The sequence below is a fragment of the Trachemys scripta genome, chromosome 7 (genome assembly GCF_013100865.1).
Source record: "Trachemys scripta elegans isolate TJP31775 chromosome 7, CAS_Tse_1.0, whole genome shotgun sequence".
Taxonomy (NCBI): Eukaryota; Metazoa; Chordata; order Testudines; family Emydidae; genus Trachemys; species Trachemys scripta.
The window spans coordinates 29,682,343-29,699,261 of record NC_048304.1 but is presented as its reverse complement, the minus strand read 5'-3'; the positions used below and the strand labels follow the sequence as shown (position 1 = coordinate 29,699,261).

The 16,919-nt window shown below is 56.7% G+C and overlaps 2 protein-coding genes across 6 annotated transcripts; one reads left to right on the top strand and one right to left on the bottom strand.

The window, feature by feature from the left end:
- Positions 1–287: 287 nt before the first annotated feature.
- Positions 288–4,163, bottom strand: C7H11orf68 (chromosome 7 C11orf68 homolog). Of its 3 annotated transcripts, XM_034777172.1 has the most exons (4): positions 4,016–4,162; positions 3,307–3,439; positions 2,821–3,011; positions 288–2,505 (listed from the first exon to the last, which is right to left on the bottom strand). In XM_034777172.1, exon 4 carries the CDS (start codon positions 2,475–2,477, stop codon positions 1,737–1,739), a length of 741 nt encoding a protein of 246 aa, XP_034633063.1. In that variant the 5' UTR covers positions 2,478–2,505; positions 2,821–3,011; positions 3,307–3,439; positions 4,016–4,162; the 3' UTR covers positions 288–1,736. The 3 variants fall into 3 exon arrangements, with proteins under 3 accessions (XP_034633063.1, XP_034633062.1, XP_034633064.1); XM_034777171.1 differs by lacking the exon at positions 3,307–3,439 and having other exon boundaries at positions 4,016–4,163; XM_034777173.1 differs by lacking the exons at positions 3,307–3,439; positions 4,016–4,162 and adding an exon at positions 3,865–3,888.
- Positions 4,164–5,418: 1,255 nt separating this feature from the next.
- DRAP1 (DR1 associated protein 1) lies at positions 5,419–15,031 on the top strand. 3 transcript variants are annotated; one of them, XM_034777193.1, is made up of 7 exons: positions 5,439–5,604; positions 9,434–9,506; positions 10,729–10,822; positions 11,326–11,445; positions 12,256–12,346; positions 12,773–12,858; positions 13,318–15,031. In XM_034777193.1, the coding sequence occupies exons 1-7, from the start codon at positions 5,563–5,565 to the stop codon at positions 13,469–13,471; spliced, it is 660 nt and encodes a 219-aa protein (XP_034633084.1). In that variant the 5' UTR covers positions 5,439–5,562; the 3' UTR covers positions 13,472–15,031. The 3 variants fall into 3 exon arrangements, with proteins under 3 accessions (XP_034633086.1, XP_034633084.1, XP_034633085.1); XM_034777194.1 differs by lacking the exon at positions 5,439–5,604 and adding an exon at positions 7,666–7,835; XM_034777195.1 differs by lacking the exon at positions 11,326–11,445 and having other exon boundaries at positions 5,419–5,604.
- The last annotated feature ends 1,888 nt before the right edge of the window (positions 15,032–16,919 follow it).

The window sequence follows — 16,919 nt, the reverse complement described above, 5'->3', positions numbered from 1 at the left end:
CCCCCCATTATCCTGCAGAGGCATCTCTGCTCCAGGCTGCCTTAACTCCAGTCATCAAGCAAGAAGCCAGGATTGTGTGAGAAGAGCTTTCATGTGTCCCACAGCAAGGCCCTCCTCCCCCCAATCTCTCCCCAGCAGGAGGGCAGCTACTTGCAGGGACACAGGACATGCCCCTCCCTTTGCACAGAAGGGGGGGATGTTAACAGCGCTTGGGCCACCCAGCTGGCATTGGACCTGCCCCACCCCCAGGGTGTTGTGGCCTCCTCACCCCAAGAAATAGAACCCCATTCACTGGAGAGGAGTTGTTTTTATTAATCCTGTTTACATCTCAAACACCCATTGAACAGCTGGCAGAAACACCCTGCAGGAAAGATACAACCCCCTTGCTCCACTGTCATCCCCAGGAGCCCTGAGGTTCCTTCCTGCTTTCCCTTCCCCACCAGTGAGGGTCAGGATTCAACATGCTCAAGCCCCAGGAGTGGCATTTTAAAGACAACCTTCGCACAGAGCAGGCCTCTGGGCAAGGAGACAAAAGCTATTCATGGTTCCTAAAGCAGGCAGAGGGGCTCCAGTGCTGTATCTACAATCGCTTTGACTGTTAAATGTCCCCAAAAGGGGGGTTAAACAATCTGCGCCCTTCAGAGGACTTGACATACAGCCCTTTTCCAGGGCAGGAAGAGCCAGAGATGTGTGTGCACAGACCCTATGTTTGAGAGCTGTACGGGGAACAGGCTCAGTGAAGGATCTACAGTACTTAGTGGGGGTGGCAGTGGACACCTACTTCCTCCTGTTTTCCAAGAGCCATGGCCCTGCTCCTGTTACCCTCAGACACCTTAATGGGCCCTGCAGAGACCTGTGACTTCTTTCATGTGGCACCCATTCCCCCACCAATGAGGGGCTGCAATGGCTAGAGAGAGAACTAGTTACTGAGAAGGCTGTTGGAAACATCACCCAGCTGCTGCTGCATGAGCAGTAGAGGAGGCAATTCTGAGCTCTAAGTGAGCTCTGTCTCAGGGAAAGGGCTTTCCTAAAGGACAGGCTGCTGGGAGCTGTGGCACTTTCAACATACAAATATCACTGGAAGGTGGTAGTGGTGAGTTGAACCCACAGCCCTAGCCCTCGGCTATATATTAACACACAGACCATGAAGGAGTTAATAAGCATGCAGAGTGGCACCAGCAAACCCCAGGGGCTTTGGGAATTTAAAGAGACAGTGCCAGCTGGTCGCAAGGACCTCCTGAGTCTTCTATGAAAGTGACTGCAGCCCAGGGGAGCAGAGGTGGCTTTCCAGGGAAACAGGGAGAACCTCATTAATATAGAGCCAGCTAGCGGCATGGCCAGTGCTGCATCATGCAGGAGTGTGCCAAACGTGGCTGAGAATCCTGCAAGATAGTCCACTGTCATCTTTAACAGAGGTGTGACCAGCAGAGACTACATCTCCCAGCAGCCAATGCTCCTCCCTGCTGACCGAAGGATCACAGCTAGTAGCAGTTACCAGCAGAGCACCTGTCCTTTGAAAGAGGGAGCTTGTTACAGAAGCGTGGAGCATTGCATGCTGGGATTTGTAGTCTGTGTGGGGCCTCCAATCCACTCTAGGTTCTATATACATTAAGTGCAGGCCACACCAAACAGACCAATCAAAATGTAATTAGTTTCAGAGCACAGTTGGGAGGTATTGGTGCCAGCTGTTGGAGAGGGGAAAGGAGGAACTGCCAAGCTGGGGAGCGGGGCCCAGTCTAAGTCACCTCAGTGTTGCTGACTTTGTTGATGATACGGGAGCGGCGGGGGATGCACTCTAGGTCAAACTTGCTCTCGTAGATGGTGGGGCAGAGATGCCAGCGATTGTCCCGGTAGATGCCTAGGTAGGTGTAGACATCGGGCTTGTAGGAGAGCAGGCACTTGACGCCAGTGCCCCGGATGGCAGCGTCCGCATCCATCACCTTCTCCTCGTCGGTGAAGTCATCTGTGTAGATGCAGATGACATGCTTGCGGTCCGAGTTGGGGTAGTAGGGGCTGACTTTGGCCACCCCAAAGTGCCCCTCCAACACGGAGCGGGCGATGCCACTCCAGGCATGGTCCACCTTGAAGCCGGTGTCCAGGTGCATCAGCCACTTGCCGGTAAGGACGCAGTGGTTGAGTGCCAGCTCGCGGATAGTGTCGAAGGTGACATGGCGCCCACTGATCTGGAGCCGCTCCCAGGCCTCCTGCAGCCCCACCACATCACCTGACTCTGGACAGTAGTTTGGACCGTAGATGGCAATCCAGCCCACAGGCTCAGTGCGGCGCTCAGGGTCCCCAAAACGAGACACCCGCGAGGGCTGGTAGGTCTGCAGCCACTCCTCGAACTCGGCCCGTGGGGTCTTTCGTGCATCAAACACCACCCAGGGGTCCATGTCGGCTGCCATGGACTCAGCGGCCAGGTGCTCGGCCGAGAAGGCCCCTCCCTTCCCCATATCACCATCGTCCTGGTCTGACATCGCTCACTGGCTGGTGGAAGGATGGAACCTAGGATGGAAGGGTCAGGGAGATTGGAAGCAACACGATGATGTACCATCTAGCCCAATCTCCACAGCAGGACCTTGACCAGAATCAACTGCTAGAGTCCATCCCCCAGGACCCTGCCCAGTATGAATAGAGATTCCCCCACTCCCATTAGTATCCCCGATCTCCTTCAGGACTCTGCCCACTATGGATGGAGACCCCCATTAGCTCCCATCCCCGCACAGCAGGACTGTCCCCTATAGCCCATCCCAAAGGCTCCTTGCCCACTGTTGATTGAGACACCCCATTAGTTCCCATCCATGAACCAGAATAATTTACCTGTGTTCGTGGGCTGCTGGGGAAGTGAACACAATGCAGGATGGGTATCCAAATGCAGGACGAGCAATCAAGGGCTTGGAACGAGCAACACTAATGTAAAGGCCACCTGGAAACGCAACTGAGGACCTGTGTGGCAGTGCTTGGCAGGCTGCCTGCTGTACATACCCCACAAAGATGCTGCTTCAACTTTCCTATTAAAGAAAAATCATGGCTCACCGTGGAGGACAGAGAGCAGAGCACACTACATGATCTGTACAGCTCAGTTAGAAACACTACCATGCCAACAGGGTATAAGCTCCAGATCCCCCACTGTGTCTTTTAAACTTGTCCTAGATCAGCTGCACTCAGCCACTTCCCCACTGGGACCCTTCCCCACATAGCACAGTGGGAAAGGCAGGGGGCATGACACAAACACTTCATGTACTGAGGCCAGCAACATCCATTCCTTTGTCAGGCCAAGACTGCTTGAATTGGCTTGTCCCGTACCACTTAGCGATTCTTGCCCACCCTGAAGATCCCTAGATTGTCATAGCACAGTGTCAACTTGAGGATTATGACTCTTCTCCTCTCAAGAGATGCTGCTGGTGGTACAGAATGAGATATGTCCCACCTCAAGGGGCTTTAAGGAGAGACAGTGGGAGTTAGTATCATTAACCTCTTTATTACAGATGGGATAAACTGAAATGCTGAAAGGGATTCACCCAGCAGCTCTGAAGCAGAGCTGGGAAGAGAACCCAGGAGTCCTGCTTCCCTCCCACCCATTCTAACCCACCAGAGCCCACTCCCTCCCCCCAAAAGCTGGGAAGGGAACCCAGGAGTCCTGCCCCCCCATTCTAACCCACCAGAGCCCACTCCCTCCCCCCAAAAGCTGGGAAGGGAACCCAGGAGTCCTGCCCCCCCATTCTAACCCACCAGAGCCCACTCCCTCTCCCCAAAAGCTGGGAAGGGAACCCAGGAGTCCTGCCCCCCCCATTCTAACCCACGAGAGCCCACTCTCTCCCCCCAAAAGCTAGGAAGAACCCAGGAGTCCTGCCCCCCTCTCACTCTGAGCGAACACGGAGCAAAGCCTCCAGGGCTGCACACGGCGGCAGGGGACACCCCTCCGGCGCGCCCCCCAGGCCCCCTCCTCCCCACGCAGCGCCGCTGGGCCCCTCCCGAGACAGCTCCGCAAGCGCCCGCCAGGGCTAAGCCTCACCGGCCCCTTCCCACGCTCAGCTCCCGACCGCCCCCATACTGCAGCCCCCCCGCTCCGCCTCAGACGGGGGTAACGGCCACGGGGGCGGGGCCTCGGCCTAACCCGGATGGGGAAACGCGGAGCCGCGAGGGATGAAGTGAGAGACCCGGATGTGGTACGGTGGTGTAGGAGGGGCTAATCAGAGAGGGGGCGGGGGCTAGCGTACGGAAGAGGATTCTCTGGGGCTGGGGGCGGGGCTAAAACAACCAATCCGCTCCAGCCTGAGCCCCTCCCCCCGCCCAGCAGTTTGTGGCTGTGACTCCAGCGCGCTCCGCGGTCCCTGTGCGTGCGCAGGCTCGTAGGGCTGGACTGCGGCCAAGACACCGCAGCTGGGTTTAGTGGCCCATGGCGGAAAGGCGAGCAAGGCATCGCAGAGGCCCCCAAGCCAGTGGCCGGCTCATAGCCTGACCCTGAGCGGTGTTCTGTGGGAGTAATGGGTGTTAACCCCCCGCTGGGGCCATTATACAGAGACTCCTCACCCGGTGCAACCACCTCTGGGATGGGACACAGGCTGTTTATACAGGGCTCCCTTGCCCAGCACTGAGATGTAGTGGGGTAGGGCACGTGGCTGAGAGGGGGAAAGAGTCAAAGACATTCCCTCTGGGGCATCTGGCGTTGGCCACTGTTGGAAGACAAGATACCTTTAGTCTGACCCAGTGTGGCCGTTCTTACGTACATCAGTGCAAAAGCAAAATCCCTCTGCCATCCTTAGTGTTCCAGGAGAATCTCAGACCCATGGATAGCGATCTGTGGAACTCAATCTACCTGCTCAGGGAAAGGGGGCTTGCCTCAGACCCGCCATAGGGAGGTGGGGAGGGCACAGGGACTTCATAGCCCCCCCATCTCTGGTGGTGGGGGCCAACCTGGGACACCATGGATCCTCCATCTTCCAGGGATGGGGAGCAAGCAATCCCAGGGAGCCCATGTTTCAGGAACTGGGTGGCTCTTGGAGGGCCTCCATAGCCTGGTGATGGGGGACCCCAGAACCCTTTGACATGGAGGAGGGGCTGTAAGATCTGCTTTTTCTGGGATGGCTGGAAGAGGGAGAAGAGAGGAGGCGGAATAGCAGATGGAGGATACCAGTCCTGGTGGCTGGTAGAGAGAGTAGAGTTGTGGGCCCCTAGGTCCTGGTACTGCGGGAAGGGGGACCCTGAGGCAGGGGGGAGACACTGGAGGTGGCATTGGAGACCCCGTCCTGTGAGAACGGAGAAATGCGGTGGGAGGGGGAGATTGGGTGCGGGGGATGGAAAGTCACAGGGGGGCACCTGTGCTAAGGGCGAGGGGGGCCCCAGCGCGCGGGGGGGGGGGAGGGCTGGAAAAGGGAGGAGTCCGGGGGGAAGGGCAATGGATGGAGTCAGCCCGGCGCTGGCATGTTCCGGTGGCGCTAGGCGCTAGGACCCAGGCGGCCGGTGTGGCGGCGGGCGACGCCGGGAGCCGGCGGGGCGGAGCGCGGCGGGGCGGGCTGGGGTCGCTGCTGCCGCTGCTGGAGACTGAGCCTGAGCCCCGCGATGCCGAGCAAAAAAAAGAAATATAACGCGCGCTTCCCGCCGGTGAGTGCGGGTCCGAGCCCCCGGCTGGCACCCCCGGGCCGGCCTAGCCCCCCCCGGCACCCCCAGCCCCCGGGCCGGCCTCGCCCGGCCCCCCCACCCCCCCCCCCCCGGCCCTGCCTCCCCCCCCCCCAGCACCCTAACCCCAACCCCCGGGACGGCCTAGCTCCCCGGCATCCCTAACCCAACCCCCGGGGCTGGCCTAACCTACCCACAGGCACCCCTTAACACCGTCTCCCTGGGCTGGCCTAGTGCCCCCTGGTACCCCCAGCCCTCGGACTGGCCAAGCTCCCCAACCCCCCCCCCCCCCCCCCCCCCCCCCCCCCCGGGCCAGCCTAGCTCTCCCTGGCACCCCCAACCACAGCCCTTGGACCAGCTTAGTTCTCCCTGGCACCCCCAACAACAGCCCCTGGTCTGTCCTAGCGCCCCTCCCAGCACCCCTAACCCAACCTGCTCCCGACCTAGTGCACCCCCCCACAGCACCCCTAATCTGACACACACACCCTGGCACCCCTAACCTGACCCTCCCCCTGGGCCGGCCTAGCCCACCCACAGGCACCCCTTAACCCCGTCTCCCCAGGCTGGCCTAGCACCCCCTGGCACCCTTAATCCAACCTCTCTGGTCCAGCATGGCACCCCTGAGCCGGTCTAGCCCACTCATGGGCAATCCTCATACTCATGCCCCTGTTCCAATCCTTCTGGGCCCAGCCTAGCCCCCAACACCCCATAAGCCGCTCTCCCCACACCACTGGGTCAGTCTGAGCCCCTGTGAACCCCGCATCCTCCCCCACACCAGGTCTGGCCTAGCTCACTCCTTTCCCAGCAAGTCCAGCCCACCAGCCTCTTTTTTCCAAAGCCTGGACCTATCCCCCCAGGCCCAGTTTTCCTCTTCCTCCCTTTACTGGCCCCAGTCCAACATTGTCTCCTTCCCCCATAGGGATGCTTCTGCTGCCTCCTCTTTTATAGGGTCCCCTGTGCATTTCAGAGACATACTTGGACTCTCCACTTCTCCCTATAGTGTGTGCCTCCTATATAGGACTCCCCTGCTGACCCAATAAGGATGTTCCTGCCACCCTCTTCCCCCTACAGGGATCCCCACAGCCCCATATAGGGATTCCTCCCCATACCACCCACTGCTAATCCCCACAAGGATGCCCCTTCCCTCTGAAGTCCCTTCCCCCTATGATCTGGCCTCATGTTGATCTCCCACCTCTTCAGGGATCCTCTGGCAACCCCCTCCCTGATGAAGTCTCATCTCCCCTCCCATGACCTCTCTGGTCAGTGCACCCAATCCATATAGGGGTCTGGCTCTTCATGAACACCCCCTAACTATAATGAACTGCCTCCCGCACCCAAAGGCTCTCTTTTCCCACTCCCCCAAAGGATGATGAATTCCCCACACCTATCCTTTGGGACACCATCTCTGGTGGGCCAATGGGGGAATGTGTGCAGTTCAGACTATCTTGTCCAGTGAGACTGTGGTCTGCCTTAGGATTCCTGGGTTCTATCCCTGGTTCTGGGTGGCGAGTAGGGTCTAGTGGGTTACAGCATGGCCAGAGGGGTCGGGGGGAAGGCGGGTTGCACGGGAGCCAGGACTCCTGGATTCTAACCCAAGCACTGCCATGTGTGCTGTCCTAGTAAGGGTGGAAGGGACACTTCCCTCTGCTCCCCTTTCCATAAAATGGGTTCATTCCGGACTCGCCTCCCCCGGGACTCTACTGTAGGGTGGAGGACCTCAGTCAAAAGTGGGAAAGGTTCTTATTGGAATGGCAGGAGGGGGCTCCTACTGTGGAAGAAGTGGATAGATTTACTGTTTATAGGCCTCCTTTTTCCCTGGGATTCAGTGGGGCCTACTCACACCACAAAGCACTCCTTTTCTATCTCGGTCACATATTCAGCATTGGGGTAGGATGGGAGCTGAAAGCAGCCTGGTCAGTTTCACCTTCTCTTCCATGTCAGTTTCATTTCCTCCTTTCCTGGGTTGGGGTCCCTGATGCCTCCCCCGCATCAAATGACTGAAATCTGCTTTGCCATCCTCAAATGATTAAAAATCTGGGATCAGGCCCTTAAAAAACATGATTAAGAAAAAATCAATGGGGAGGGGTGTATTTTGTTTGCCTTTTGCTCTGGGGAGGAGCTTTTAAGGGTCAAGATGATAAGCTTCAAATAAAAGCTGTGATTCTCCCTGAATCTCTTGAGTCAACAAGCTGGGGATTTATACTGTGAAATTGATGGTAAGATCATGAGAGTTGGCAGCACTGAATCTAGCCCCCATCCCCCTTCAGTTCCCAAAGCTACGGTTCAGACTTTGTGGTTAAGACTGGGGCTGGATGGGTTGGAGATCTGTGTTCAGTGCCTGGCTGTGCTATATATTCCCTCTGTGACTTTGGGCAAGACATGTCTCTTGAAAAAAGCAACAGAGGGTCCTGTGGCACCTTTAAGACTAACAGAAGTATTGGGAGCATAAGCTTTCGTGGGTAAGAACCTCATTTCTTCAGATGCAAGTAATGGAAATCTCCAGAGGCAGGTATAAATCAGTATGGAGATAAGGAGGTTAGTTCAATCAGGGAGGGTGAGGTGCTCTGCTAGCAGTTGAGGTGTGAACACCAAGGGAAGAGAAACTGCTTCTGTAGTTAGATAGCCATTCACAGTCTTTGTTTAATCCTGATCTGATGGTGTCAAATTTGCAAATGAACTGGAGCTCAGCAGTTTCTTTTTGGAGTCTGGTCCTGAAGTTTTTTTGCTGTAAGATGGCAACCTTTACATCTGCTATTGTGTGGCCAGGGAGGTTGAAGTGTTCTCCTACAGGTTTTTGTATATTGCCATTCCTGATATCTGACTTGTGTCCATTTATCCTCTTGCGTAGTGACTGTCCAGTTTGGCCAATGTACATAGCAGAGGGGCATTGCTGGCACATGATGGCATATATAACATTGGTGGACATACAGGTGAATGAGCTGGTGATGTTGTAGCTGACCTGGTTAGGTCCTGTGATGGTGTTGCTGGTGTAGATATGTGGGCAGAGTTGGCATCAAGGTTTGTTGCATGGGTTGGTTCCTGAGTTAGAGTTGTTATGGTGCGGTGTGTGGTTGCTGGTGAGAATATGCTTAAGGTTGGCGGGTTGTCTGTGGGCGAGGACTGGCCTACCTCTCAAGGTCTGTGAAAGTGAGGGATCATTGTCCAGGATGGGTTGTAGATCACTGATGATGCGTTGGAGAGGTTTAAGCTGAGGACTGTAGGTGATGGCCAGTGGAGTTCTCTTGGTTTCTTTTTTGGGCCTGTCTTGTAGCAGGAGGTTTCTGGGTACACGTCTGGCTCTGTTGATTTGTTTCTTTATTTCCTTGTGTGGGTATCGTAGTTTTGAGAATGCTTGGTGAAGATCTTGTAGGTATTGGTGTCTGTCTGAGGGGTTGGAGCAGATGCGGTTGTACCTCAGCGCTTGGCTGTAGACGATGGATCGTGTGGTGTGTCCGGGGTGGAAGCTGCCCGCCAACCTTAAGCATATTCTCACCAGCAACCACACACCGCACCATAACAACTCTAACTCAGGAACCAACCCATGCAACAAACCTCGATCCAGCCCTAGGTCGGGGACTGGCTGGTTCCAGGGGGCATGGAATGGGATCTGGGGCCTTTTGCTGTTAGGGCAGGAGACTGGCTGGTTCAGGGGAATGGGGAATGAGTTAAGGTGCCTTTCCCCTCTAGGGGGCGCTCTCTCTGGTCCACATAGCCATGTTCCTGGCACTGACTTTTGATAGGAGGGTGGGGCCCTGGGGACAGTTCATAACACCCCACCCCTGATATTAACTATTTCCTCTCGTCTCCCCTCCAGGCCCGGATCAAGAAGATCATGCAGACGGATGAGGAGATTGGGAAGGTGGCCGCTGCCGTCCCTGTCATTATATGTATCCTTGGGAGTGCTGTGGTGCCCAGCTCCCACTCCTGAAACCCCAATTGCCGCCTTGTGCTCCGGCCAATCCTGGGGGATCTCCCTCCCAGACAGGCTTGGTTCATCATCCTGTAGGTTTCATTGCCCTGGCTGGTGGCTAATTACAACAACAGGTTAGACAGAGAATCAGAGGCAGCTCATCTAGTGGTTCAAGTGGCGGGAGGAGGATGGGAGTCAGAACTCCTGGGTTCTGTCCGAGCTCTGGGAGGGAGTGGTCTTAGACTGGGGCGATGGGAGGGACTGGGAGCCAGGTCTCCTGGTTCTATCCCCACGTCTGGGAGGGGAGGAGGGCTAGTGGGTCAGAGCAGGATGGGGGATGGCTGGGAGCCAGGACTCTTGGGTTCTATCCGCATGAACTATGATCCGAGTACAGAGGTGGGCAAACTACGACCTGCAGGCCACATCCAGCCCGTGGGACCGTCCTGCCCAAGCTCCTGGCCCGGGAGGGCTAGCCCCGGCCCCTCCTCCACTGTTCCCCCTCCCCCGCAGCCTCAGCTCGCTCGCTCGTTCTGCCATCAGCGCAATGCTCTGGGCAGTGGGCTGTGAGCTCCTGGGGCAGCGCAGCTGCAGAGCCCGGCCTGACCCGGTCTCTGTGCTGCGTGGTGGCAGTGGTGGCGTGGCCCAGCTCCGGGTGAGGGGGGTTGGATAGAGGGCAGGGGAGTTTGGGGTGGTGGGCAGGGGGCGGGGATGTGGATAGGGGTCGGGGGGGAACTGGGGTTGAATGGGGGCAGGGGTCCCGGGGGGGGCAGTCAGGAAGGAGTGGGGGTTGGATGGGATGGCAGGGGCGGTCAGGGGTTTTGGGGCAGTCAGGGGACTAGGAGAAGGGGTGGTTGGATGGGGCAGGGATCCCAGGGGGCTGTCAGGAATGAAAGGAGGGGTTGGATGGGGTGGCGGAGCTCCGGGGGTGGTCAGGGGACAGGGAGCGGGGGTATGTGGATGGGGAAGGGGTCCCGGGGGGGCTGTCAGGGAACGGGGGCTTGGATGGGGCAGAAGTCCCGGGGGGGACAGATAGGAGGTGGGGGCCGGGCCACGACCCCCTTCCCTAACTGTCCCTCCATACAATTTATGAAACCCAATGTGGCACTCAGGCCAAAAAGTTTGCCCACCCCTGTCCTAGTAGAAGCGGTGTTCTGTTCTGATCCCAGTGCTGAGTTCCCTTAACCCTTGGCTTGCCCTAGCCCGGGCGCTGGAGCTCTTCCTGGAGTCGCTCCTCAGGAAGGCCTGTCAGGTGACACAGTCCAGAAATGCCAAGACCATGACCACCTCCCATCTGTAAGTACCCTACTTCCACCTGCATTCCCCCCAATTCTGCCCAGCTGGGGACTTTTTGACCTAATCCCTGCAGTACTGGAGCAAGGAAATGCCAGATCTACTCCACAAGCAGACCTGCCCCGCTACGGACAGACTTCTCTCACTTTTCTTGGAGCAGGGGGCTGGGAGCCAGGACTCCTGGGTTCTGTTCCCCGCTTTGCCACCAACTCGCTGTGGCACTTCTGGACAGTCCCTTCCCTTCCTCTGTGCCTCAGTTTCCCCCCTTTTCAACTGGGGGGAGGCAGGGGTGAAGCTCATGGAGGTAATGGTGATTTGTGTTGTTATGGAGGGGGAAGGGGTGGCTTTAAACCCTGCATCCCCAGCTGGGATGGATACACAATGGGGGGTCTCTAGTAGCCCTCAGGAAGCCAATAGGGGCTGGGGGTCAGGTCCCCAGGATTTCTGGGGGTGGGGGTGCTACAGTCCCCTCCCCCAGAGTCTGAGCTGCTCTCCGCTCCCTGCAGGAAGCAGTGCATAGAGCTGGAGCAGCAGTTCGACTTCCTCAAGGATCTGGTGGCCTCGGTGCCTGACATGCAGGGAGATGTGGAGGATAACCACGCTGAGGGCGAGAAGGTCTCCAGGAGGTGGGCAGTAGGAGGCGCTGTGCTACAGGGAGAGGGGCAAGGGCTCAGTAGGGGGTGCTCTTCCCTTGCACCCTGTGCTGGCCGATGTCCCAATGTGCCACCATGGGCACTGTGCTACAGGGAATGAGGCAGGGGCTCAGTAGGGGGCACTCTCCCCTCACAGCCAGGGCTGGCCTTGATGCCCCATTGTGCTGCAGGGAGCGGGTGGGAGTCAGTACCGGATGTGCCCCTTTCAGTCACTGCTGGCCCCAGCACAACACTAGGGGGCGCTGTGCTGCAGAGAGACACCGACAGATGGTGGTCACTACAGATGCGATCACACTTCACTAAGAATCTGGAAACGAACTCCAGTGTCCTAGCTCAATTCCCATTCTGCTGATTCCATTCTGCCTCCCAAAACCCCTGCTCTGCCATCAGAACTCAGTGTGGGGCTTCTCTTTGCTTCCTACCCCGAACCCATGCCGTGTTGCTGTGTGCTGTTACCCAGCCACCATGCCACACACCAGAGATGTGGCAAAGCGATTCCTAAATACCTCTTCCTCATTGCATCCCACGGGGGATTGGGACACGTCGTAGGTGACTGTCCCAGTGGGGAGTGCTGTGGCTGGATTGGGAGCTGGGAGGTGGAACCCCAAAGCGTTGCTGTAGATCACTGGGGTGGTATGTGGCCAGGGAGCCCTGGTGTGGAGTCAGGGGACTGGGTGGGTGACCCTTGGGTGCAGTCAAGAGATTCCTTCTGCACCAATCTCTGCTGGAGCCCCCATCTGTTGGCAGTGCCCCAATGACTCCTTGGTCTCTCTCCGGATGCAGGGGCCGGAAGCCGGGCAGTGGGCGGAAGAACGGCGGCACTGGCAGCAAAGGAAAGGACCCAAAGCAGTCAGGCACGGACTCCGAGCAGGAGGTGAATCTGGCAGGAGGTGTCTACCAGCCCGCAGGCTCCGTCCTGCATGCAGCAGTGCCCCGTCCTGGCTGAGCCTTGCTGAGGTGCATGGGGAGCTGAGTGAAGGGGGTAGTCCCCCATGGGGCACAGATGGTGAAGGGTCTGGAATGCCATCCCCTCCCCCTGTCTTAGGAGGTTCCTCTCCTGGCTGCCTCCCTGTATGATCTATGGGCTGAGTATCCCAGGAGGGGTGTAGGGTCTGGTGGTTACAGCAGGGGGCGATGCTGAGAGCCAGGACTCTTGAGTTCTATTTCGACCCGGGGTGAGTCCCTTTCCCCTCTCTCTGCTTCAGTTACCCATGAGGCCAGCTCTGGGGAGCATCAGTCACTGTGTCCCTCAGGTGGTGCCATCTCCATGCTGAGTTCTCTGCTTACCCTGCCCCCACAGGAGGATTCTGAGGACAGCGAGAGTGATGGGGAGGAGGAGACGTCCCAGTCCACGCCCCCCAGCCGCCCCACCACCCACTTCCCCAGGTACGAATCGGGGCCTGTCCAGTCAGGATCCAGAGGGCCTCTCATGCTCAGTAGTGCTGACGGGCTGGGCAGTGGCTGCCTGGTGCTTAGATCTTGGGCTGGGGGGACAAGACTTCTGGGTTCTATCCCTGATTCAGGGATGGGAGTGGGATCTAGTGGTTAGAGCAGAGCATTAGCTACTTAAGGGTAGTGATAACTAGAAACCTAATAGCAGTAAGTATGATCCAGATGGAGCCTGATCCCTGTTACAGGGGTGGGGGCATACCAGGTTGGATGGGTCTCTCGCCCCGATGGAGGGGGTGGCTACCAGACTGGATGGGACTATGAGTCTAATCCAGGGTGGGGATACTGGAAGGGCCCATGGATCTGACTGGGCCAAGGGTTGGGATGAGGAATGTGGGGTAGATGATCTCCCCTCCCCCACAATAACCTTCTTCCTTCTCCCCTCCCTGGCTCCAGCTCTCCGGCGCCATATTTGCACTTCACCTGCCCCCCACAGTCCACCATGGCCATGCCAGTCTCCGTGCCCCCGGCCCTGCCTGCCATGATGCCCTCTGCGCCAGCACCCCCCGCCCCAGCGCAGGACGAGGAGGAGGAAGATTATGACTCGTAGCCCCGTTTCCTTTTAGTTTGTTTTAGTTGCTGCATTCGGGGGGGAGGGGGTGGTTCTTAAATTTATTAAAAAAAGAGAGAAAAGCATTTTACCTCCACGTGGTTTGTTTTTATTGTGTCCCTGGGTTGGGCTCGAACCCCTGATTCTCAGAGCCCAGATCGCCTCGTCCCTCCCCACTGTGTCATCCCTCTCTGTGGCGCCTTCCCCAACAGACAGAGCGTGACTGAGCCAACCCAGTGATTAGCTGCAGGTGTCTCCAGAGATGGGAAATGGGGACAAAACAGCCACCCCAGCTTGTGAAACCTCCCGCCCTTTCATTGTGGCTTGATTTCTCCCTCCTCAGCCCCAAGGAATCAGGGGGGGTCTTTCCCAGAGAGTGTAGGGCTAGCGCTTACATTGGTGTTACGGGTGTGATCCAGGCTTTGTCTAGGACGTTCAGTTTCATTCCAGGCCTCTGTGTTGTCAGTCTGTCAGATCACGGGGTTCTTTGGTGTTGGGTAAGATTTTTTCCAGTGGTGTCCTCAGCTCTGCCCCCACCCAGCAACCATGGTTCTTGGTGGGGGGGCTGAGCTCTATTTTTCTTAGAAGCTGGATATTTGGTTCCATCCCAGCCCTGGTTCGGTGTCCCCCTTTTCTCTGCCCCCAGCACTGCTCTCTCAGATCCTGGGGTGGGAGCCTCTTTGTACTGGCTGGTCCTACATCCATTGGAGGAGGGAGGGATACAATGAATCTCACAAGCAGCTTCTCCCCCTGCCCCCCATCACTGCATGTGAAATTCACTTGGCTCTGATGATTGGTTTGGGATGACTCTGAAGTAGGAGGATGTAATTAGAGCGGGAGAAGGAGTCCCCCCCCCCACATGAAAGGACTCAGTGTCTCTGGGCATGTCTATCCTGGGCTTAACTGTATCTGCCACTGGAAGATGGTCCTGTGGTTTCACCCATCAGAATCCCCAACACACCCAGCTGCCTCAATTTCACCCCCGGGATGGGGGCGAGGAATCTGTGAGCTACGGGGCTTTTAAGCACTCTTTTTAAAAATGAATGTCCCAGGCGCTGTATGTTCTCAATCCTTCATGCCATTTGCATGTCCCCCTCCAAGTGGGACTGGAAGCCAGCACTCTTGGGAAGGGAGTGGGATCTAATAATTAAAGCAGGGAAGTGCTGGGAGCCAGGACTCCTGGGTTCTTTCTCCCTCTCCCTCCCTGTCCTTTCTCTCCCTGGATATTGAGTGGATTCAATCTCCATTCTTTTCTTGCGGATAAACCCCAGGGCTCCATCACCTCACCCATGTGCAGTGTAGTCCTAAGAGGCAGGAATTTCCACAGCGCCTTTTCACACCTATCTGTCCTGTTGGGAATGGGTTGTTTCCATGTGGGCGGTGGGTCCTGGCATCCCTTCAGGGCAGGGGTGCTTTAAGCTATCTTGGGGTGGGGGGAATGGGGACGAGGGGTTAAACGCTATGTGGCTTGCGGCCACCTTGAGAGCTGGGATGCTGCGACTTTTAACGCGTTTGTTTGATTTTTTGTATTGACTCAATAAAGTTCTGATTTCACTAGAATCTGTGCGTGTTTAGGATGAAATTTACAATGGGGTAGTTCTTATTGGAGAAGGGCAACAGAACTGGCCAGGACTCCTGGGTTCTATCCCCAGCTCTGGGAGGGGAGTGGGGTCTAGAGGGCTGGGAGCCAGGACTCCTGGATTCTATCCCCAGCTTTGCTACTGATTCAATGTGGCAGGGGAGAGCTTTGTCAGGGTGTTTGGAATGAGCTGTGGGATCCTTGGCAGCTGCAGGGACTGGCTGAGCATCCCTGCTCCCAAACAGCAGCCCCATTGGCCTGGACTACATCCCCCCAACATTCCCCTCCCGCTTTGGCCTGGGCTCTGGCAGTCTCCCTCTCCCCCCCCCACCAGGTGAGATCCCACTCCTCCCAACATTGACATAGGCTGGTAGTTTGTCCCCCTACCCCTGCAGACTGCCCCTTCCCCATCCCCTGCGGCCTGGGCTGAGTCCCCTCTGTACCTCCCCAGATGTGGGAGGCTTAGGGATACCTAGTGCCCATGCCTGCAACCCCACCTTAATCTTGGGTGCCTCCCCCACTCCCCGTATAGAGAAGTCATCAAGAGACTAGCTTCTAACCCCCTTCCATCTAACAGTCCCCACACTCCACTGCAGCTCCAGTCTCTTCCCAATCCCCTGGTGCAAGTACATCCTCCTCTGCAGCACCTACCTCCCTGTCCCCCAGCTGGGCTGGTGCCCCATCCTCTCTCTCCCAGGGGGAGCAGGGAGGTGGCTGCATCCCTGGGGGCGTTTCGCTCCTTGTTCTAAGTGCCTTGGAAAAAGCTTTCACAAGCAAATTCCTGTTCTTCTCTGGGAGGATCAGCCCCTAGAGGGGGAGACCGTTCACCTTATCACTGTGCCCACAACTATGTAGGAACTGGTGCTAGAATCAGGTATGTCAGGATTCCTGGGTTCTCTCCCTGGCTCCTCCCCCTAGCTCTGAGGTGGGAGAGGACAGGCTAGAGCAGGGGTAGATAACCTATGGCATGCGTGCCGAAGGCAGCATGCGAGCTGATTTTCAGTGGCACTCACACTGCCTGGGTCCTGGCCACCAGTCTGGGGGGCTCTGCATTTTAATTTAATTTTAAATTAAGCTTCTTAAACATTTTCAAAAATGTATTTATTTTACATACAACAATAGTTTTGTTATATATTATAGACTTATAGAAAGAGACCTTCTAAAATCATTAAAATGTATTACTGGCACGTGAAACCTTAAATTAGAGTGAATAAATGAAGACTTGGCGCACAGCACTTCTGAAAGGTTGCCAACCCCTGGGCTAGAGAGAGCCCAGCCAAGTGTAGTCTTCAAATCAAGGCTGGAGACCTTTCCCGAAGAACCAACCACAGGTTGCTGGGCCCAGTAGAGGGCGACCCTGGGCTGTGAGAGACAGGAGCTCAGACTGAATAGGCTAATGTTCCCTTTGTCCTAGTTGTCTGCAGGGCTGTAGCCCTCCTGGTCCCAGTATATTAGAGAGACATGGGGGTGGTCCCATAGCCGATATTACCTTACTCCCTTGTGTTTCTTTGCACTACTGTCCATCCTGATCCTGGTGTTCAGCTATAGGACATCTGTGCTGGCTGACACCAGGTCAGAAAAGGCACTGGCAACATGACCAGATGTCAGGAGAGGAACCATGGGAGTTTTCATTTGACCCCTCCCACTCCCCAAATTCCTGGAGTTTCTGGTAGGCCTCTCATAATGCATGGATGCATAAACGGATATCTCAAGTAGGAGAAGGGAGGTTCTATTACCTCTCTATTTGGCACTGGTGCAGCCGCTGCTGGAATCCTGTGTCCGGTTCTGGTGCCCACAGTTTAGAACAGGGGTCTCAAACACGCGGCCCACGAGCCCCTCGCAGCCCCCCCGCCCTCCCCCAGTGTTTAC